Source organism: Pristis pectinata, chromosome 18 (assembly GCF_009764475.1).
Source record: "Pristis pectinata isolate sPriPec2 chromosome 18, sPriPec2.1.pri, whole genome shotgun sequence".
Classification (NCBI taxonomy): Eukaryota; Metazoa; Chordata; class Chondrichthyes; order Rhinopristiformes; family Pristidae; genus Pristis; species Pristis pectinata.
The window spans coordinates 3,035,625-3,058,556 of NC_067422.1; the positions used below are offsets into that span (position 1 = coordinate 3,035,625).

A 22,932-nucleotide genomic window follows, 5' to 3' on the forward strand; every position below is an offset into this window, starting at 1 on the left:
AGTCCTTGAGGTGTGGATATACCCACAATTCTGTTAAGGAGAGAGTTCCAGGATTTTGACCCAGCGAAGGTGAAGGAATGGTGGTATATTTCCAAGTCAGAATGGTGCATGGCTTGGAGGGCAACTTTGAGGTAGTGTTGTTCCCAAGCAGATAACGTGGTTAGAAAGGCACTTGGGCTCCATATCTAAGGAAGGGTGTGCTGGTGTTGGAGAGGGTCCAGAGGAGGTTTATGAGAATGATCCTGGGGATGATAGGGTTAACATATGAGGAGCATTTGATGGCTCTGGGCCTGTATTTGCTGGAGGGGATCTCATTGAAACCTACTGAATATTGAAAGGTCTGGATAGAGTGGACGTGGAGGGGATGTTTCCAGTAGTGAGAGAGTCTAGGACCAGAGGGCACAGCCTCAGAATAGAAGGACGTCCCTTTAGAACAGAGATGAGGAGGAATTTCTTCAGCCAGAGGGTGGTGGATCTGTGGAATTCATTGCCACAGACAGCTGTGGAGGCCAAGTCATTGGGTGTATTTAAAGCAGAGGTTGATAGGTTCTTGATTAGTAAGGACGTCAAAGGTTACAGGGAGAAGGCAGGAGAATGGGTTTGAGAGGGAAAAATAAATCAGCCATGATCGAAAGGCGAAGCAGACGATGGGCCAAATGGCCTAATTCTGCTCCTGTGTCTTATGGATACTTGTCTTCATTAGTCAGGGCATTCAATACAAAAGCAGAGAAGTTATCCTCTGGTTGGGCCTCAACTGGAGTACTGCGTGCAGTTATGGGCACCACACTGTAGGAAGAATGTGATTGTGTTGGAGAGGGTACAGAGGAGATTGGCCGGTATGGTGCCTGGGATGGTGTTTCAGTTACAAGGAGAGACTGGAGAAGCTGGGTCTGCTCTCCCTGGAGTGGAGGAGGTCAACGGGAAGACATGATTGAGGGATATAAAATTCTGAGGGGTATAGATAGGGTTGACTGCAGGAAACTTCTTCCCATATCAGAGGTAGACAAGGCAAGAGGACATAGATTTAGTGCAAGGTGGATAAGATTCAGAGGGGATCTGAGGGGGACCTTCTTCACCCAGAGGGTGATGAGTACCTGGACTGCACTACCTGACAGAGCCGTGGAAGCAGGGTCACTGACAACATGTAAGAAGTCTCTAGATGAGCACTTGAATCATTTTGACACAGAAGGCTATGGGCCAAGTGCTGGGAGATGGGATTAGTGTGGATGGTGCCCACTGGTTGGGATTAGTGTGGATGGTGCCCACTGGTTGGTGCGGATGTGGCGGACCAGATGGGCTGTTTCCAGGCTGTACGTCTCTGCAACTCTTATTCTGTGCTGATCATTGTTAGTGTCTCTATTCTGAACAAACCTGGCATTTAAATAACACCAGCTGCTGTTGACACCAGAATCCTTTATAAATGGAAGTAATGCTGGGCAGGAAAAGGAGAGGCACAAACCCAGGAAATGAGTGCTTCCTGTGGTTCAGAATCAGGTTTATTATCACTGACATATTGTGAAGTGTGTTGGCTTGCGGCAGCAGTACAGTGCAAGACATAAAGACATAAAAATTACTGTAAGTTACAAAAATAAATAAGTAGTGCAAAAGAGGAATAACAAGGTAGTGTTTATGGGTTCATGGACCGTTCAGAAATCTGATAGTGGAAGGGAAGAAGCTGTTCCTGAAATGTTGAGTGTGGGTCTTCAGGCTCCTGTACCTGCTCCCCGATGGTAGTAACGAGAAGAGGGCATGTCCCGGATGGTGAGGGTCCTTAATGATGGATGCTGCCCTCCTGAGGCACCTCTTCTTGAAGATTTCCTCTTCAAGAAGTTTCAGACTTATTACAAAAGTAGTAGATGTTTTTAAAAGATTTGTATATAACACTTCTCTTCATTGCTCTGTGAATGATTGTGTCATCAGATGTAACATTGAGTTATACAGGACAGAAGGTCCTGGATCATGCTCCTATTCTATGCAGCACTGACCAATTAGGGAGGTACATTTGCTCTCATTGCTGCTAGACTAGAAAGGGAAATTAAAGGAAACCAAAGTTTCTGCTCGTATTTTCTATCTATGCAAGACTCCTCAATAACCTGTTTGTCCTTGTTGTCTGGGTCATATAAATAATGGACACCTGGTCAGGATAACTGAGGGCAGTTGAAACCTGGGTATACTTAGGAGCAAATTGCAAGAAAATTATTTGGAACTTCTGCACATAATCGGTAACTATTTCTTTCACCAGAGATTCGATTTAATGAGGAAGATCGCAATTTATTTTTTGAAATCTGTGGTGTGGATCAACTTTCCAATTGTGTCACTGTAGAAGCTCAGACTGAAGATTTCAGACCCTGTCCTCGTGTCCAAAACTTTGTCCGTTCTATAACCCCATTCATCCAGAGATGGTTTTATCACCACAGCGACTTTAATAGTGTATATAAAGAACTACAAGACAGTAATATTGCTGCAGCTCTCAAATCCATGGCCTTCTACCAGGTAAATATTCTGTTTAAAAACCTCCATTTTATAAACTATATTAATGAAATATTTGCACCTGGGCTGCCTTAAACTGGTGAGGGATTCCTCCGTCCCACACTTTTTATCTTCTATGAATTTTGGATATCCCTTCTGACGGAAATATCAGCCATTTTGTGTATTGGAAACTGTTGGCCTAGCTACTCACTGGAAGTATTGCCTATTCTTTGAATTGTGCAATAAAATTCTATGCATCTGCCTGATAAAGCAGATTCATTGGTTTGAGGAGCAAACAGGAGGTTCTGTGGACGAGAAGAAGACTCTCGGATGGTATGTTGCCTCCCAGGTGCCAGGGTCAGAGGTGTCTCAGATCGAGTCCATAGCTTTCTTAAGGGGGAGGGGGAGCAGCCAGAGGTTGCGGTACATGTTAGTACCAATGACATAGGCAGGAAAAGTGACGAGGTCCTGCAAAGTGAATTCAGGGAGTTAGGTGCTAAGTTAAAAGACAGGACCTCCAGGGTGGTGATCTCAGGATTGCTACCTGTGCCATTTGCTAGTGAGGCAAGAAATAGGAAGATCGTGCAGCTTAACATGTGGTGCAGGAGGGAGGGCTTCAGATTTTTAGATCATTGGGCTCTCTTCTAGGGCAAGTGGGATCTGTACAAATGGGATGGTTTGCAGCTGAACTGGAGGGGGACCAATACCCTAGTGCGAAGTTTTGCTAGTGCTGCTTGGGGGGCGTGTTAAACTGTAGTTGCAGGGGGTTGGGAACCAGAGTAGCAGGACAGCAAGTGCAGAGGCTGTGGGGAAAGTAGATCTTAAGACTACAAGCAAAGATGGAAACCGAAAGGTCGAGCGTGGTGGGACTAATGTTCTGAGTTGCGTCTATTTCTATGCAAGGAGTATTGTAGGTAACGCAGGTGAACTTAGAGCATGGATCCATTCGTGGAATTATGATGTTGTGGCCATTAGTGAGACTTGGTTGCAGGAGGGGCAGGACTGGCAGCTCAATGTTCCGAGGTTCTGTTGTTTTAGACGTGATAGGAGGTATTAAAGGGGGAGGGGTGGCATTACTCGTCAGGGAAAATGTCACGGCAAGTGCCCAGAGAGGACATACTGGAGGGCTCGACTACCAACACAGTTTGGGTGGAACTGAGGAATAAAAAAGGGACGACCACGTTAATGGGACTATATTATAGACCTCCCAATAGTCAGCAGGATTTAGAGGAACAAATTTGTAGAGAGATAGCAGGCAGTTGCAGGAAATATAAAGTTGTGATAGTAGGTGATTTTAACTTTCCACATATTGACTGGGACTCCCATACTGTAAAAGGACTGGATGGGGTTGAGTTTGTCAAATGTGTTCAGGAAAATTTCCTTAATCAATATGTAGAGGTCCCAACTAGAGAGAGTGCGATACTGGATCTCCTCTTAGGGAATGAGACAGGGCAGGTGACAGAGGTGAGTGTAGGGGGACACCTTGGATCTAGTGATCATAATTCCATTAGTTTCAAGATAATTGTGGAAAAGGATAGGACTGGTTCTCGGGTTAAGATCCTACACAAGAGGATGGCCAATTTTGACGGCATCAGGAGGGATCTGGCAGGCGTGGATTGGGATAGGCTGTTTTCCAACAAAGAGATGCTTGGTAAGTGGGAGGCCTTCAAGAGTGAAATATTGAGAGTACAGGATCTGTATGTTCCTGTTGGGGTAAAAGGCAAGGCTAACAGGTTTAGGGAACCTTGGTTATCGAGGGATATTGAGGCAAAAGGGTAGTGAGAGCGTGAACCGTATCCGGATTACAGAAGAGGAGGTGCTGGCTGTCTTGAGGCAAATTAGGATGGATAAATCCCCAGGGACTGACAAGGTGTCCCCTCAGACCTTGTGGGAAGCTAGTGCAGAAATTGCAGGGGCCCTGGCAGAGATTTTAAAATGTCCTTAAGTCACTGGTGAGGTGCCAGAGGACTGGAGGATAGCTAATGTTGTTCTGTTGTTCAAGAAAGGCTGTAAGGATAAACTGGGAAATTATAGGCCGTTGAGCCTGACATTAGTCATGGGTAACTTATTGGAAGGTATTCTAAGGGACAGGATATATAAGTATTTGGATAGACAGGGCTTGATTAGGGATAGTCAACGTGGCTTTTTGCATGACAGGTCATGTCTAACCAATCTTATAGAGTTTTTCGAGGAGGTTACCAGGAAGGTTGATGAAGGGAAGGCAGTAGACGTTGTCTACATGGACATTAGCAAGGCCTTTGACAAAGTCCCGCATGGGAGCTCCAGAAGGTTAAGTCGCTTGGCATTCAGGATGAAGTAGTCAACTGGATTCAACATTGGCTTAGCGGGAGAAGCCAGAGAGTGGTCGTAGATAGTTGTCTCTATGACTGGAGGCCTGTGACTAGTGGTGTGCTGCAGGGATCGGTGCTGGGTCCGTTGTTGTTTATCATCTATATTAATGATTTAGATGATAATGTGGTAAACTGGATCAGCAAATTTGGGGATGACACCAAGAATGGGGGCATAATGAACAGCAAGGAAGTTTTCAAAGTGATCTGGACCAGCTGGGAAAATGGCAGGCATGGTAGTGTAGCAGTTAGTGTAATGCTATTACCGTGCTAGCAACCTGGGGTCAATTCAGGCCTTTTTCTTTAAGGAGTTTGTACGTTCTCCCCGTGTCTGCGTGGGTTTCCTCCGGGTGCTCCGGTTTCCTCCCACATTCCAAAGGCGTACGTGTTAGGAAGTTGTGGGCATGCTATGTTGGTGCTGGAATTGTGGTGACACTTGCGGGCTGCCCCAGAACATTCTACGCAAAAGATGCATTTCACTGTGTGTTTCGATGTACATGTGACTAATAAAGCATACTTAAAATGGGCTGAGAAATGGCAGATGGAATTTAATACAGACAAGCGTGAGGTGATGCACTTTGGGAGGATAAACCAGGGTAAGACTTACACACAAGAAACTGCAGAAAGTTGTGGAAACAGCTGAACACATCACGGAAACCAGCCTCCCCTCCATGGACTCTGCCTGTACTTCTCGCTGCCTTAGTAAAGCAGCCAACATAATCAAAGACCCCACCCATTCCGGACATTCTCTCTTCTCCCCTCTCCCATCGGGCAGAAGATACAAAAGCCTGAAAGCGCATACCACCGGGCCCAAGGACAGCTTCTATCCTGCTGTTATAGGACTATTGAATGGTCCTCAGGTACGATAAGATGGACTCTTGACCTCACAGTATATCTCGTTATGACCTTGCACCTTATTGTCCACCTGCACTGTACTTTTTCTGTCGCTGTGACACCTTATTCTGCCTTCTGTATTGTTTTACCTTGTACTACGTCCATGCTCTGTGTGATGAATTGATCTGTATGAATGGTATGCAAGACAAGTTTTTCACTGAACCTTGGTATATGTGACTATAATAAACCAATTCCAATTTTGATCTGATCCTTTACTGTTAAACTTGTGCATCTTTGCCTTCATCCTGCAAAGCCATCAGTTTACCTTGGCTTCAGGCCATTGGAACTTTGTACAGGTTAACATCTAAGCTAACTTCTAAATGACAGGCAGTGTCAGTACCTGGTGGCTTGGAGTGTTACAGTGATTGATGGTTTGTCTTCCTCTCACTGTTTTATCACTTGCCACGAATGAAGATCTAACAGCCACAAGTAGGGTTGTGGTGAGGAAAGGCTGGAATAAAAGATATCTCTCACTGCTGTCAGTGCGTGCCCTCGAAGGTTTTGCATTGATCAGTGGCGATTTTGAACTGGGAAAATTCCTTGCGGAGTCTCGATCTAACAGTGGTGCCACAGATATGAGGAGTTCCTGTCCCTATTGCAATGTGTTTGTGAAATGCAGATTGATGCTGATATTTGTGCCTTTTCTGATTTCGTTTCCAGGTTGGTAAGCTGTATCTCTATTATCAACTGACTTTGCCTAATGCTTCCCCTGTGTTTGAGAAAGAGGATATTGTCTGTCACTTGAAGAATAAGAAAACTTTCTATATTCAAAAAGATCACATCACTTCATTTATTGACATCTGCAGGTAAACAGTGACAATCATCTCTACTGAAACAAAAGCAATCAGACCATTCGAGAATTCAAATCATGATACTCTTAAAAAAAAGTTAAACTGTTCCTTTATGAAATGTGGTTTTAAAGAAAAAGCAAGACAGGCATTTTTGTAGTTCCAGACACAGCAATGGGTCATCACAAAATGCTTCACAGCTCAATGAAATACAGCTGAAGTCAATTTGATGCAGGGTGCCGAGCAGGCTTGTGCCTTTCCATAGAGCAATGATACAATGACTAGTTCACACAAAACGTTGGAGGAACTCAGCGGGTCAGGCGGCGTCTATGGAGGGAAATGGACAGTAGGTGTTTCGGGTCGAGATCCTTCATCAGGACTCCATGGATGCTGCCTGACCTGCCGAGTTCTTCCAGCACTTTGTGTTGTTCCAGATTCCAGCCTCTGCAGTCTCTTGTGACTCCATAATGGCCAGTTCACCTGCTTTATTGATGCTGATAAAAAATGGTCAGGACACCAGTGTGAACCTCCCTGCTCTGCCGTGGAACCTTTTGCATCTACCTGAGGACTCAAGTAGAGCCTGAATGTAACACCTCATACTCCCTCAGCTTATCCTCAGGAGGGAGGGTACCGCTCAGAGTTGTCAAGATCCATCTATTACATGAATGGATGTGATTTCCCAATGAGAGAGAGAGATGGATGAAACAGATGAGATGTCCAGATGACCCCCACCTCACTGGTTGTGTAGGGGGATGAGAATAAATGCTTTGGGGTTAACCATACCCACTTCCTGGAAAATTAATGAAAAAAACATAAATTGACATGAAGTGGGACATGAAACATTGCTTATTTCTTTAGTGTAATTTTTATTCCTTTATCTTTCTAGAGAGCTTGTAAAATTGTTTAGTCTTGACAACAAGGAGCTGGAAAAAGAACTAGAACGCTTCCTACAGAGTCTCATCTCTTGCTTTGAGGTAATCTTTTTATGTTCAAGTGATAAATGGAACACAATGAAAATTAAAACTGTAGCAGCACTTATGTTTTGTACTGGAGTTGTAAAATGTGTGGTCTTGATTTCTAACTTCAGAGGTTGCCGATTTTAAATCAGCACTCCTGATAGCTGGATATTTAGCCAATTGTTTTAAGGAAAGCATTTTTCCATTTGAAGTAATCCTTGAACAGTGGATATCAGTTACTGTTGTGCAAATGATCACTGTGGTTTCATTAGTGATGGAATCATGGAACTAAATCAAAGGAACTCCTTGCTGCAAAAGCAGCAGATTGTGGGAATTTCCAGGAAAAGCAAAATGCAGTAAAACACTCCACAGGTCAATCAGCATCTGTGGAGAGAGAAACAGTTAACGTTTCAGGTCAATGACTCTTTGTCAGAAATATTCAACAGGAATAACTTTGTTCTCTTCATATTAGTGCTGAAGTCTTGGCCAGCAAGAGTTCCGCTGAGTGGAATGGGAGGTGGTTGTGTGGCTAATTTCCGGCAATCCCGAGCTAATGTGGAACAAATTGGTGTACTTCAGATGTCAGGGACTTTGCGGTAGATCAGATAAAGGCCTTTGTGCCAAAATTTCTCGGGTGCTTCTAAGGCTACACAGCAACTGGAGGGTCCAATTGCTTGTTGACCGTTTTCCCTTGCATTTAGTTCCAAATGCCTTTCATTCCCAGGATACAAATACACTTGAAAGGTTTTTAAAGAAAGAAGATGTCTCTGAATTGCCCAAAGATGAAGAGAATTGGGAGGTACCTTTGGCCACCGAGATAAAAGCAGAGCCACGATTTGCAGGTAATAGTCTTGACCAGATATGTAATCTTCAGCCTTACTGACAGTCTGTGGTATCGATCTTCAGTGAAGTTTCTGTCTATATGTCACAAAGCAGTAGAGAAACCACCAGAGGTTTTTACATACCTTTTCTGTCCTCCCTTTCAACAAGCTCTGCCCACGTTACAGCAGCAAGGGGATCATGAGATTGAACTACCAGTGGTTAAAATGCCCTAAAATAAGAATGTGTAGATCAATTCTGTTCCAGATATTGAGGAAGTCGCAGTCAGCCAGTAGATACCTACAGTTACCCATGTAACTAATGACAATTTTGGGATTGTCACGTGAATGAGTCCACGGGAGTGCAGTGTTGTAGAGATTCCACATTACTTGCAATGGGGAATCTGCTTGAACAATCTGCATCAGGTCATTATCTGAACAGGGACACCTTCTCTGTTAACTTCAAAGAAGGAGGTAGCTACGAGCAATTGGGGCATGTAAAAACATTTAAAAAGTTTTATGTTCTGTTTGTTTAAAATTTTTAAGTGATTGTTAACCTTATTCAATTTTTAATAAATTGGTAAATTGGTTTATTATTGTCACATGTACTGACTTTCAGTGAAAAACTTGTCTTGCATACCATTCATCCAGATCAATACATTACTTCAATGCATTGAGGTAGTACAAGGTTAAACAGTAACAGAATGCAGAATAAAGTGTTACGGTTACAGAGGAAGAGCAGTGCAGGCAGACAATAAGGTGCAAGGTCATAACAAGGTAGATTGTGAGGTCAAGAGTCCATCTTATTGTACTAGGGAACCATTCAATGGTCTTATGACAGCAGGATAGAAGCTGTCCTTGGGCCTGGTGGTACGTGCTTTCAGGCTTTTGTATCTTCTGCCAGATGGGAGGGGGGAGAAGAGAGAATGTCCAGGGTGGGTGGATCTTTGATTATTTTGGGTGCTTTACCGAGGCAGCGAGAAGTGTAGACAGAGTCCATGGAGGGGAGGCTGGTTTCCGTGATGTGCTGAGCTGTGTCCACAACTTTTTGTAGTTTCTTGCGGTCCCGGGCAGAGCAGTTGCAATTCCAACAGTTCCAAGCCGTGATGCATCCGGATGGATGCTTTCTATGGTGCGTCGATAAAAATTGTTGATGTTAAAAGAGGACATCCCAAAATTTCTTTAGTCTCCTGAGGAAGTAGAGGCACTGGTGAGCTTTCTTGGCCGTGGCATCTACGTGATTGGACCAGGACAGGCTATTGGTGATGTTCACTCCCGGGAACTTAAAGCTCTCAACCCTCTCGACTTCAGCACCATTGGTGTAGACAGTCTCACTGCAGGATCTGGCCCTTCGCCCTCTCCCCAGGGCTGCAGTTGCTCTTTTTGGCTCTGGGGAGTAATTGACCTCAAGGCCCAGCTTCCACGACCATCCCAGGAGTAGAGTGCGCCACGAGCAGCAACTCGTCCTCGGCAGTGTATTTTGAGCCCCTGAAACCCTTTTAATAGCAAAGAACCAACTGCGTGAATCTGCTCGCACTTTGTGGGACCATGTTCTATCACACACCAGTGTTACCAGGGCCACTTTTGGTTCACCCAATGGCATAGGAAGGCAGGGGTTCATCCTCGTAAAGAGCCTCTCTAATCCAGCAATTTGATGCTTGTATCTCTTCACTTTACCGTGCAGAGATCTCCCAGGGTGGGCTGTGAACTCCCTAGCAGTGAAGTTGCTGGTATCCAGAGTTCATGTCCCACCACAACAGCTGGGGAATTTATATTCAAGTAGTTAAATAAACCTGGAATGCAAAATTAGTAGCAGTAATGGCGACAATGAAACTGCTGGATTGTCGTAAGAACTCAGTGGGTCACCTCAGGTACTGCAGGAAGGATATTCGCTACGTTTACCCAGTCTGTGTGACCCAGGCAATAGTAATATTGTTGAGACAACTGCCTGGCCTTGCAAACCAATCAGTCCAGGACTGGCAGCAAGTGCTGGCTTCGTGGTTGATTCATGCATCCCATAAATGAATAAATTTTAACAAGTCTAAACTATATTATGGTACTATGTACTTGTAGTATAGGGTGGCATGGTAGTGTAGTGGTTAGTGTAACACTATTACAGCGCCAGCGACCCAGGTTCAATTTCGGCCACTGTCTGTAAGGAGTTTGTACGCTCTCCCCGTGTCTGCGTGGGTTTCCTCCGGGTGCTCCGGTTTCCTCCCACATTCCAAAGACGTACGGGTTAGGAAGTTGTGGGCATGCTATGTTGGTGCCGGAAGCGTGGCGACACTTGTGGGCTGCCCCCAGAACACTCTACACAAAAAGATGAATTTCACTGTGTGTTTCGATGTACATGTGACTAATAAATAAATCTTATAAAGAAATCTTATGTTTTGCCAAAGTACATAGAACAGTACAGCACAGGAACAGGTCCTTTGGCCCATGGTGCTGTGCCGAATTAATTAAATTAGTAATTAAATGCCTAACTAAACGTATCCTTTCTGCCCACACATCCATATCCCTCCATTCTCTGCATATTCTTGTGAAAATGCCTGAAAGTACCTGAGAATGAATGGCCAAACAGTCGACTTATGTAGAAGCTGGGGTTTAAAATGAAAACTGCAAGCAATGTTCTCCATTTCTTTTATCAGATAAAGTGGTTACTCAAATGCAAGTGCAAAGTACAATCAGTACAGACAACCAGAAAAACAAGGACAACAGTGCTGATGGAGAGCGGACATTGGCAAGCTGGCCTCCCAAGTCATCCCTTCATGCTTTTCCTGACGCAGCGCCCAGTAAGAGAGATTTCCACTTGAATGATTAAAGGGGAGAATGAGATCAGGGCCTGTATTCAGCTTTCTTTTTGCAAAGTGATGGGAATGAGTTATAGGTATCGTTATAGAGCTCTTGTGTACTTGAGTGGTAAGATTGAAGTTCAGATGATTTCTTGTCTCAGTCCTGGAGGTAAAATTTTCACAAAGGTAAAAGAGGTAAAAATTAGAATGCCTTCCAGAACAGAACTATAAACGGTGGTAGCAGAGTGTCTGATAGAATCTCAGAAGGGATTTGGACGTACGCTGTACAGTTACTGGAAGAGAATACTTAAGGGGCTGTGAGGAAAGAGCAGAGGTTGGGATTAATTGTATAAATTTTTCAAACATGACAGCCGCTCGCTGCCTCCAGTGGTGTCTGTATAAAAATAACCTGATAATGTTAGAAATTTGAAATGCAGGCAAAGGCTTGAAATGAGCAAAAGGTTAGTTATTCAGGATCTGAAGAGAAAAGGTAGGTTAATGTTTTTGGGGAATGCATTTAAGCACATGCAAAAAATGTTTTTAAAAAAGTTAAAATACTTTTTAAAAATGTCATCTAAAGCACTGAAAAATGCCATCACACACTTAAAATTTATGCTTCTGTAAATCTAACACTGTAACAGTAAATGGTTTAAAACAAAGTCCACTCGTTTCTGGAACCCAATGCCTCACATTGGTGTCACAGAGACAGCGGTGCTTGTTCCAGGTTTAACCACCCTGCATGGGCCTCCCTTGGAACCGGGAGACCTGTGGGCAATGGCTCTGCCCTGTGTCCAGCAGGGAGAGAATACGGCTGTCAGCTCGGACTGGTACCAGTGTTGGGAACTGGGACTTCTGTGGGGAAATCCTGCCACTAACGTGGCACACGGGCAAAAGTTCTGTTCCTCTGTGCTGAAGAACCACAGTGTAACTGCAGCATTTTCTGTTGTTGAGTCAATCCTGCGCTAGGTGTTTACTTTGGTACATTGCTGCTCTCGCCATCCTTTGAGGCAGCTGTTAAATGGTTTGAACACAGATCAGTGAGAGCTGCCTAAAAGCACTTTGAGAATTGTACCGGCACGTTTCCTAGTTAAACCCTAGGGACATCTGACATCAGCCTAAAACACTTTCAAACTTTGTCTGATCCTTCAACGTATTTTGAGGCGCTGTATGTAGTACCTTGCTGGAATAGAATAAAAAGGATTTGCAGATCAGAACCAGAAGCAGAAAGTGTTGGAAAATCAATCGGCAAATGTAAAGAACAAATACATGTTCATCAGAACTGTTGGAATGGATTTATTTACCCAGCTTAGTCAGAATTAAAGAAGCTATAGATAATGTCAAAGTTTGGCAAGAGGAGGTTTCTGTCCCATTAACTTCCCCTCTCCCCACTCCGAGACAGCAATTTCCGAGTAGCCCCACATCACCCCACCAAGATCAGCAACCTGAAACAATTCTGCTCTGAATGAAAAACACGATGATGCTGGAGGAGCTCAGCAGGCCGGGCAGCATCCGTGGAGAAAAGCAGGCGGTCAACATTTCGGGTCAGGACCCTTCTTCAGGACTGAAGATAGGAAAAGGGGAAGCCCGATATATAAAAGCAGAGCAGTGATAGGTGTGCAAAAGAGGTGAGGTGGGGTGGGCACGGGGTGGCGATAGGTAGATGCAGGTACGAGATAGTGATAGGCAGGTGCGGGGGAGGAGGGGAGGGCAGATCCACTGGGGGATGGGTCACAGGTAAGGAGAGAGGGGAAAAAAAAGGTTGAAAAATAGAGGCTGGGAAAAGGGAAGAAGAGAAGAAAGATGGTGGGGGGGGTCTGTGGGGAAGGGTCTGCTGCTCAGTTACAAAGATGTAGTTTCATGGGCTGTTATTTTGGGGTGAGGTTGCGTGGTGTGGGGTAATGACTAGATTGCTGTTTGTATTCTTCAGACAAAGCAGTAGAAGCTGTCTTGAGAATGTGGCCGCCTCCAGCACCCCCCTCTGACACTGTCGATAAGGTGCCTTCTGGTAGCTACCAGCACCCTCCGGGTCATCAACTTGCTGCTTCACAGATGGGTGAGTCTTCTGTTGCAATAATGCAGGACGGAGCACTGCGTTCAGCAGCACATACCCACTGCTACAGACAGTCCAGAAACTGATCTCTCCCCATTGCTTTGGATTCAAGTATACCGCCCAGGATTTCCACCTTCCTTCTAGTCTCTTACTGCATCATTTATTAGCTCCACCCCTGCGAAAAGGTGTACAAGATGATAAGAGGCATAGATCGAGTGGACAGTCAGAGACTTTTTCCCAGGGTGACAATGGCTAACACGAGGGGGCATAATGTTAAGGTGATTGGAGGAAGGTATAAGGGGGATGTCAGGGGTAAGTGGTGGGTGCGTGAAACGCACTGCCGGCAGAGGTTGTGGGGGCAGATACATTAGGGACATTTAAGAGACTCTTAGATAGCCACATGAATGATAGAGAAACAGGGGGCGATATGGGAGGGAAGGATTAGATAGATCTTAGAGCAGGATAAAATGTCGGCACAACATTGTGGGCCGAAGGGCCTGTACTGCGCTGTAGTGGTCTGTGTTCTAGAAAGTAACTTTTGCTTTTCTTTTCACCCCTGTGCTTACTGACCTCTGGTGGTTCCCAGCCAGCAACACCTCTTCTAAATTTCCCAGCCCCTTAAACACATGTCTCCAGAGCAAAATCTTCCCTCTGTCGTCCCCTCAATGTTTTGCTGCTCCAGCTTTGGCCTCTTGAATTTCTTTCTGACTCCTTGCTGTTAGGTGCTGAGGCTCAAAGTCTGCAATTTCCTCCCCAAATCCCTTTTCTTCTTTACCTCTGTCTTTCTTGTTTAAAACATTTGTTCTTTGGCCAAACCCTTGGTCAAGTTTCTGCCAAACCTTCTTGCATCTCCTCTTGAATTAATAAAATCAAAACGAGTACAGCTCCTCCCCAGGGTTCAGCTCCTGTGAACTGCTCGTCACCCGGACAGTTTGCAAGATGGAAATGTGGTCACGGACTGAGTTCCCACACGGCAGAAGATCCCTGCAGCCCCGCAGCAGCTGGTAAATCCATCCCGCCGGTCTCCCAAACACTCGTTTGTATGTATGGGCTGTACACAAATCAGGCGTTTGTGAGCTGGGGAGGACCTGTACTGTACAGAAACTGCCGAAATCCAGAAATGTCTGACTACCATTAATGCTGCTCTCTCTTTAATGTTATCATCAGTCACCCAGCGCGCTCACTCTCTCTCTCTCTTGCTCTCTCTCTCTCTCGATCTCTCTCTCTCACTCTCTCGCTCGCTCTCTCTCTCTCTCTCACTCTCCCCCAACTGTTGCTGTTTCTGATTGATTTGTTAGAAGTTCTGTCTGAAAGCAAACTGTGGATGAAGGAGGAGTTGGGACTTGTGGGGACCAGGAGTTGAGGCCAGGGTCAGAGCAGCTGTGACCACTGAATGCAATGGGCTGGAGGGTGTGTGCTCCACCCCTACTCCACTTTCCTTTATACTTCAAAACTTTTTTTTTGGCTGTATTTTGTATTTTTAAAAGAGAGACCTGCATTTCTGTAGCACCTTTCAGGATCTCAGAACTTCCCAAAGCATTTTATGGTCAGTGGTGTTCGTGTGACCATTGTTATAATGTAGAAGAGACCCAGCCAAGCTAAACTTTCCCACTCCAACATTCTCAAATGTTATAACTTGGGTACAATGTGTTGCCGAAAACTATCCTTTATTCTGGTGAGCAGTTTCAGTAATTAGCAGTGTTTCATTGTGACAGAGAGTTACTACTGTTACTGTCTGAGAGGTAATGGTTCTGGTCAGTAAATAAAGTTTCCCTTACATCCAGATGGCCAAACTAATATCCCAACCACTGCAAGTCCAAGGCCCAGTGCAGATCAAACCCAGCGTCTGGAACGACAGAACAGTCAGAACCACCCTTCACCCACAGGTAAGTGATCAGTTTAACAGCAAAATGCTCTCCTTTGCTCTCTCTGCCGTCCTGCAGCGCTGACCCTACCTTTGGGTGCCAAAGTACTGCTTTCGACAAGTAGTGAAAAAAACCAAAAAACTGGAAATACTCAGCAGGTCGGGCTGCATACAGGGAGGGAAGAACAGTTAACGTTTCAGGTCAATAACCCTTCATCAGAGCTGGAGAATTCAGTAATCAAATCTGTTTTTTCTCGCTCCTCTGTTCTCACTTATCTCCCTTGATTTACATCTCTCACTGACGGATCTCTCTCAGCGATGGGTAATGTTGGCCTGGCCACTGACATCCACTTCCTAACACGAATTAACAGAGAACTTGCACCCATGGTTCATTTTAACAGAAGAAAAGCCAATCATCAAATGGCCATGTCAAATAATTTCTCCCCCATTTGTCTGTATGGTCGTATCTTTAAGACAAGATATCTTTATTAGTCACGTGTACATCGAAACACACAGTGAAATGCCTCTTTTACGTAGAGTGTTCTGGGGGCAACTCGCAAATGTCGCCGTGCTTCTGGTGCCAACATAGCATGCCCACAACTTCCTAACCCGTACGTCAGCGAGCTTTCACCAGCCTCTCTCAGCTGTCAGCACCACTATTTGCACTACAGCCTACCACAGCTTCTCTTGGCCTCCACAACTTAGTTCTGATGATAGTCATCAACCTGAAACATCAACTCTCTTTTCTCCACAGATGCTGCCTGACCTCATAAGTGTTTTACTTGCATTTCTATACCTCAAGATGCGCCAAACTATGTAACAGCCAATAAACCTTTTGAACTGTAGTTACTATTGTAAAGTAGGAAATTTGACAAAGGCGTGAATGCTGCAAGGTCCCAGGAGGTGCTGATATTATGCTTTAATGGATGGTACTAAATATTTCACCAACACTACATCCAAATACTGCAGCTCTCCCCACAGCACTGTAATGGTGCCTTCACTATAACACTGCAATGGTTCAAGAAGGTGTCACACCACCACCTCCTCAAGGACATTTTGGGATGGGTAATGTTGGCCTGGCCACTGACATCCACTTCCTAACACGAATTAACAGAGAACTTGCACCCATGGTTCATTTTAACAGAAGAAAAGCCAATCATCAAATGGCCATGTCAAATAATTTCTCCCCCATTTGTCTGTATGGTCGTATCTTTAAGACAAGATATCTTTATTAGTCACGTGTACATCGAAACACACAGTGAAATGCCTCTTTTACGTAGAGTGTTCTGGGGGCAACTCGCAAATGTCGCCGTGCTTCTGGTGCCAACATAGCATGCCCACAACTTCCTAACCCGTACGTCTTTAGAATGTGGGAGGAAACCGGAGCACCCGGAGGAAACCCACGCAGACACGAGGAGAACGTACAAACTCCTTACAGACAGCAGCGGGAATTGAACCTGTGTTGCTGGCGCTGTAATAGTGTTACGCTAACCGCTACACTACTATGCCTGCCTGTAGCATCTTTGTTTCAGGTGCTTGAAATGTATTCACATGCTTCGTTTGTCTTCTACAGTACATGTTGATCCACCAGCAACCTCAGAGAAAGAGGTGAATTCTGTTCAGACCGACCCAGCCTGCCTGCAGCCCACTGAAAGCAAAACACCTGATCGTCCACCTGCTACTAACAATAACCATTCAAGGTAGGGCACCACAACTCATTCAGTAATGAAGGATGCCCTACTCTGGGATTTGTGCCATCATCTGTCCTTCCAGGGGAAGATCTGATCTTCATGTTGGGAAGGTTTCATCCCTGCTCCATAGAGCAGCTTGGACTATCTCAGTCCACAGAAACCAAATCAAGAGTACAGTTCTCCAGATCATAGTCTTAGATCCCAGAAGGAAGCTGTTCTGCCAGTCATACTCTCAGATCCATTTCTATAATTCATTTTCACGCCCTGGGTGTCACAGGAAATGCCAACATTAATTGACCTTGAAGGTGGTAGTGAGTTTCCCACTCCTTCCTCTCAGTCCTGTAGAATTTTCTTGTAGTTATTTATTAAATTCCCTTTTGAGTTTTGAATCTCCTTCCACCTCCCTTTGGAGCAATGTGTTCCAAATCACAACTTGTTGTACAAAAGGTTCTCATCTCTCCTGTTCTTTAGTCCACTATCTGAGATCTGAGCACCCATCGCCTAATGGGAGTGCTTTAGTTCTCTCTTCTGAACGAGTACATTTCCATTTGTCTCTGCCACTTTTCCCAAGGCAGGGCAACTGATCTCGTTCAAGTCCTTGGTATTACTTCTGTCACCTGTTGAGCTGAAGAGATGCACAGGGTCAAATTTAATTTTTCCCTCTCCTCCCACCCCGGCAAGCAATTGCTGCTATTCACCACCTTTCTAATGAATTGTGGTCAACCATCAGTCAGCTCAGGTTCGCTAGTTCCTGCTGTAGAGGGTAGAATTGGGTGTGATGCAGCTCACTCACAACTCCATGTGGAGTATGGCTGCTCAATGTAGTGTACCCAGATGACCAGTCCAGAGCACTGCTTTGATGGAATTTGGTGAATATTAATTCCTGGGAGAATTTATTGCCTTCCCTTTTGCATTCCTTCTCTGCCATCACACCATCTCCGATTGTTAGGATAGTGTGTGTCAGGGTTTGGGTTAGGGTGAGGGTAGCAGTTGGAGTGAACCTTGATTTTCACAGTTATTTCATGTCTGTGCTGAGCAGCGAGGAATCATCGTTGCCAGTATCAGTAGCCAACAGTAACCACTTCAATGGAGCTGCCACCAGTACTTTCCGAACAGCCCTGCCCCTCGACGCTCCGGTTTGGACCAAGGAGCAGCCACACGAGGAGGCGCTGGAGGAGCTTCTGATACATGGGATGGTGGAAAAGCCAGAGGCAGTCATCTTCAACGAGGACAAGGTGGACAACACGGCCATTGGAGAATGGGGGGAGCGTCTGGTTCACGGCTTCTTGATGCACTGGAAGGAGAGCGACAGTAAGCTGAGGCCAAGTGCTGTGGATTGGGTAAATGAGAAGGGTGAGAGTGGACTGCCCTATGACTTCAGGGTGGTCTTCACATCAGTGTGCCAGGAACAGGTGGACACCTTCATAGAAGTTAAATCCACCGTCAAAGCTGAGAAGAACTTTATACAGCTCTCAGCCCAAGAAGTGGACCTGGCCCTGCAAGCCAAAGATCACTACCACCTGTACCGTGTCTACAGAGCAGGAGACTCGCAGAACGTTAAGCTGTGTCGAATTAAAAACCTGGCACAGTGCCTGCATGCAAAGCAGTTGGAGTTGTTCCTGTATGTGTAAGTTCTGTAGTGATTTTGGGGAAATATTCATTCCACTGAAAATGTTTTTATTGATTTTTATGTATTTTAGGTAAACATGTGTAGTGACGAGTAGGATTAAGAAAAATTGCACTAATGGTAGAAATGTGACAGATCAAGTTGGTATGATATTTTCTGAACTTTTATTTCGAGGAAAAAAATGTTTAATGTTTGTGGGAAGTATTGTACAATTTTACCTTTTTAAACCTAATTTTTTGACAACTGCATGATATAACTATAATGATTGCAATAAATATAATGAATTACATTTGTGAAGATAATTTATCATTTTTAACTCATTCTGTCTTTGGGTATGGTTGACGAAGCCAGCATTAACTGGCCATCTTGAGCAGGCTTGGGAAGTCAGACACGAGACTGCAGGAGGAACTCAGCAAGTCAGGCAGCATCGGTGGAGGCAGAGGGATGGTCGACATTCCGAGTCGAGACATTCTTGTTTAGGTTAGTCTAAGTAGGACTAATGGTCGTCACAGCCTATTTCTGTGTTAACTATTTCACCCAGCTTGGAATTGTGAAAGTGCATATTAGTATCATTGGAGATTTGCCAAGTAACACAACAGCTCAAAGCAGCACCACTGGAAACAGTTACAACCCAGAAGTTTCATTCAAGGAATATAATAGTTTATTTACATAAATTAGGAACAAGTATTTCAATAAATGATTGGCAATTGTGTCTGGCACAGTAATACTCGATCTTCATGCTGAAGTATCAAAGAGTTTCTCAATCATTTCTTCAACCTGCTCCACTCTGTATTTTATGTATTTTTCAACATTCTTGGTGAAGGGAACATTTGAATACCTGTGGGAATTAATGAAGAATTATTTAACAAATAGTTCAGTTACAAAAGCATGAAACCATACATCCAAAGTTAATCAGAGCAAAAAGCTAGAGCTGCTGGAAATCTCAAAGTACTGAAAGCACTGAGCAGGTCATGTATACCCAAAAGGAGAAAACCCGTCATTGACAGGGATAAAGAGCCTTCGTCAGAACTGGAAAAGTGAGAAAACTAGTTTAGAAGTTGCAGAAATGGGGAGCTGTAGAGAGAAGGAAGGAATTCCTGTGGTAGAATCCAGACCCAAGGTATTTGGGAACTAATACTCTTACAAACCCTGGAGGAAAAGCAGAAATTGAAACAAAGGTTCAGCCACATTTGTGAAGGGGAGAAAAACAGCTGGTTACCCAAACTTGTTAAAGTCAATGTCAAAGTCCACAGGATACATGGAGCCCAAATGGAAGATAAATTGCTGTTCCTTGAGCTTATGTTGGGCATTACCGGGGTAACAAGAGTGGGAGGGGTGGGGAATGAAAGTCACCGGAGATTGGAAAGCTCAGACCACTCTTGCAGACTATGCAAAGCGGACACAAAATTTGGATTTGGTTTCTCCACTGCAGAGAAGATCACATTAAGGACACTGTGCATAGATTGGAAGTGCAAGTGAGTTGTTGCTTCCCTGAAAAGGTAAAAGGGGCAGGTCTTAGAGAGAAGGGGACTGGTTGGTGGAGATGGAAGGGTGATCTGGGGAGTGTTTGAGGGATGCTGAACAGGGAGGCTGGGAGAAACCCATTGAAGATGGCAGAAATTACAAAGGATGATCAGTTGTGTGAGGTGGAGGGAGACAACCTTCCTACTACACTTTGATTTAAATTTATTCCCATTTTTAATCCATGGCATTTTCCAAATATTCTTTCCGCATCTGGAGATGTTCCTGCAGCATCATTTCACTGGTGCAGGAGAAGCAGGTCAAAAGATTGGACCAAGATGCATTTCCACAACACCTTTGGTGGACCTGCAGTCAAGTATTTTCAAACAGTTGCAACCAGTGAAATATGGTAAATGCAGCAGGCAAAGGTGGTCTGTCAGTCAATGCCTCAGATTAAGTACCAAGCAGGACACACCCTATATGGCAGTATTCAAAGAAATCCAGATATATCAGTGGCAGATGGCCCTCCATTTAGTGACTCATTTGAACAACGGTACGGCAGATGGCATTCCACACTCCACGCAGCCTTAGTTTGAATGAGAAGGTTCTTCATTCTAAGCCACAGACAACACGGACCTGAATTCTCCCATTAACTTGAAGCACAACCTGACACAGGAACAGATTCATCCATTGCTGCCTCCTACCTCTGCCAGAAGACTCGATAGGCCACGGTTACATTCTCCTTCTGTGCACGCCTGATCTTATCCCTCTGTTCCTTATCAGGGATCGCCCAGGATTTCTGGATTTTGCAGAGTTCTTCCAGTCCATCATTAAATGCCTGTGAAACAAAGTTTCGTTTAAAAGAACTAATCCCACTGAGGAGCCAAATGGAAGCCAGGGAAACCCTCGGAGAACAAGCCCACACAGTGGGACATCCGCACACAGGTTCATCACCTTACTGTGAAAGTGCAGACTCCCAAAGCAGTTGGTGCGTCTGCATGATACTAGGGATCTTGTGTGACAGATTCCAAAGTCTACCAAAACAGGGAAGAACGAGTTACGCTGGCAAACAGAAGCTGCTAGATGGCGATAAGGCACGAGGTGCTTGCTGTCTGTACTACTCCCCATATCACTGTAACCCCCACTCCCTTCCACATTATCTAGGACTGCAAGGTGGGATGTGGCTGCTGGTATGCAGTGCGTAACACACCCAGAGGCCACCTCTGTGGCACTGCCGCAGCACAGATGTGGAGAGGTTTACTCAGCATCTACCTCCCCCACTCTGGGAAGGCTGGGCCTCACCAAGCATTGCAGTAAGCTGAAGCAACCACCACCCCCCCACCTCTCCCAGGTGAGCAGGATCCTGAAGGCCACCAGACTATAGGCAGCCCAGACAATACCAAGGGTCTTGAGGATGACAAGAGAATGAACCTAGTAGCTCTTTCCCTAACCAGATGGTGAACAGTTAGGATGTAGCCCTGACAGTGGTAAGGAATGCTCGCAACACATGATCTCGCCCCCCTCCCCGAGATTCACTCAAAATACTCTCCCCCACCACTGGCTGTAGTGCTGTTGTGTACACAAGGAGAAGGACGCGTTGGTGTCTGTTCTGTTTCACCCCCGACAGCTCGATAACAGAGGACTCGGCCCTCTAAAGGCTGTTCCAGAGGCACAAACTGACTGACGTCAGTTGCTACTGAAAGACCATCCACTTGGCTCAGTGGTTGGCTCAAGACCCGATCTTCCAGCAGCCGGAACCTCCCAGAACTTTGTTGCCTTTGCTGACTGACTCACTTCAACAGGGTGCAACCTATGCAAAGTATTTACGTAACCTCACCCAGAGCTCCTTTGTAGACAGTGTACAGGAAGACAGTCTAGAAAAAGAGATTGCTCAATGCACGACAAAGGTACAAATGAGTGACTATGCCAGGTATTGGTTTGTATAACCTGTGCTTGCGCATATTGTTTTGATTGAAATAGTTATGAAATTAGCATGAACATTTATTGACGTTTGATGGAGACACGAGAGACTGCAGGTGCTGGAAATCTAGAGCTGGAGGAACTCAGCAGGTCAGGCAGTGTCTATGGAGGGAAACGGAGAGTCGACGTTTCGGGTCAAGACCCTTCATCAGGACTGTGAAGGAGGAGTACAGAAGCCAGAATAGAAGGGTGGGGGGTAGGGAGAGGAGCATTAAGGTTTGATGATTTGTTACTGGTGAAAGTATTTGTGCTCTTAATTACATTGCACATTAAGTATTGAATGCAGTTGTAGGGAGACAATCGGCGTGGTCCCCCAAGCCCTGCTCCCCCCAATGTGGCATTTGGTTGCTGTCAGCAACTGCTCATGACTCATTGCAGCCCACCCATCAAGTATCCTGTAATCTGCCTGCAGATAGGAGGGCTGAATCTGCCTGACCCACAGCCGGGACAATCCTCTGGTTTTGAACTTCAGGATTAATTTTAAATGAATAATTTTCCAAAAAGAGAAGATCAGTTTATGACAGCAGAACAAAGCTGGACAAGACAGAACATGGTGTCAGAACCTCAAGGTCCTGCACAGGCAAAGGTTCATAGTTCACCACACCAGCTCATAATTTTACAGAACTTTACATCATGAAACAATCCCTGGTACTTGTAGAAAAGGAAGGTTAGGACACAAGACTGGAGGTGCAGCAAGGTGGGAGGAGGGAGAGAGAGAGAGAGAAAAAAAATCGCTGTAAATAATGCTTGCAGCCCATTCTATCTTACCTTAAATCGGTCTTTAATTGCTTGCCTTTCCTTATCTTTTAACTGCAAAGTATAAAATGGAAGTGATCACTTCAGAAACTCAGTTCCCTTGTAAAGACTGCTGGTAAAAAGGCATGGGTTACCGTAGTTAAAATCATGCAGAATTCAATCTAATCCCTTGACATACCAACCAGTCCAGCCCTAGGTTTGAGCCAAGTTGCTTATTTTTGGCTACACAGGCCAGGCAGACAAACATAGTGAAAGTCAGCCATAATCTAATGAAATGGAACAGCACTCGGTGAGGTACCCGAGAGTTCCCAACGTCAGTCTGGAGAGGAGGGAGCAGCAGCACAGCCCAGTTAGAGCCACATGAGATGAGAGAACTTTCACATTCTGACAGAATGGTAGAAATATTACTGAACTAGTGGTCTGGTGATAAGAATCCAA

The 22,932-nt window shown here is 45.0% G+C and overlaps 2 protein-coding genes across 11 annotated transcripts in view; one reads left to right on the plus strand and one right to left on the minus strand.

The window, feature by feature from the left end:
- Positions 1-18,586, plus strand: part of wu:fj29h11 (uncharacterized) — a 140,162-nt gene extending 121,576 nt beyond the window's left edge. For all 4 annotated transcript variants that reach the window (XM_052032944.1, XM_052032947.1, XM_052032945.1 and 1 more), the window contains 9 exons: positions 2,243-2,493; positions 6,372-6,517; positions 7,386-7,473; positions 8,180-8,297; positions 10,922-11,065; positions 12,993-13,118; positions 14,900-15,001; positions 16,553-16,679; positions 17,710-18,586. In XM_052032944.1, coding sequence (XP_051888904.1) covers positions 2,243-2,493; positions 6,372-6,517; positions 7,386-7,473; positions 8,180-8,297; positions 10,922-11,065; positions 12,993-13,118; positions 14,900-15,001; positions 16,553-16,679; positions 17,710-18,301 — 1,694 coding nt within the window. In that variant the 3' untranslated portion in view covers positions 18,302-18,586. The remainder of the gene's footprint in view (positions 1-2,242; positions 2,494-6,371; positions 6,518-7,385; positions 7,474-8,179; positions 8,298-10,921; positions 11,066-12,992; positions 13,119-14,899; positions 15,002-16,552; positions 16,680-17,709) is intronic.
- A 349-nt stretch (positions 18,587-18,935) lies between these two features.
- exoc7 (exocyst complex component 7) overlaps positions 18,936-22,932 on the minus strand; it is a 39,519-nt gene continuing 35,522 nt past the window's right edge. For all 7 annotated transcript variants that reach the window (XM_052032955.1, XM_052032954.1, XM_052032953.1 and 4 more), the window contains 3 exons: positions 22,507-22,548; positions 20,463-20,596; positions 18,936-19,135 (listed from right to left, as the gene is read on the minus strand). In XM_052032955.1, coding sequence (XP_051888915.1) covers positions 19,033-19,135; positions 20,463-20,596; positions 22,507-22,548 — 279 coding nt within the window. In that variant the 3' untranslated portion in view covers positions 18,936-19,032. The remainder of the gene's footprint in view (positions 19,136-20,462; positions 20,597-22,506; positions 22,549-22,932) is intronic.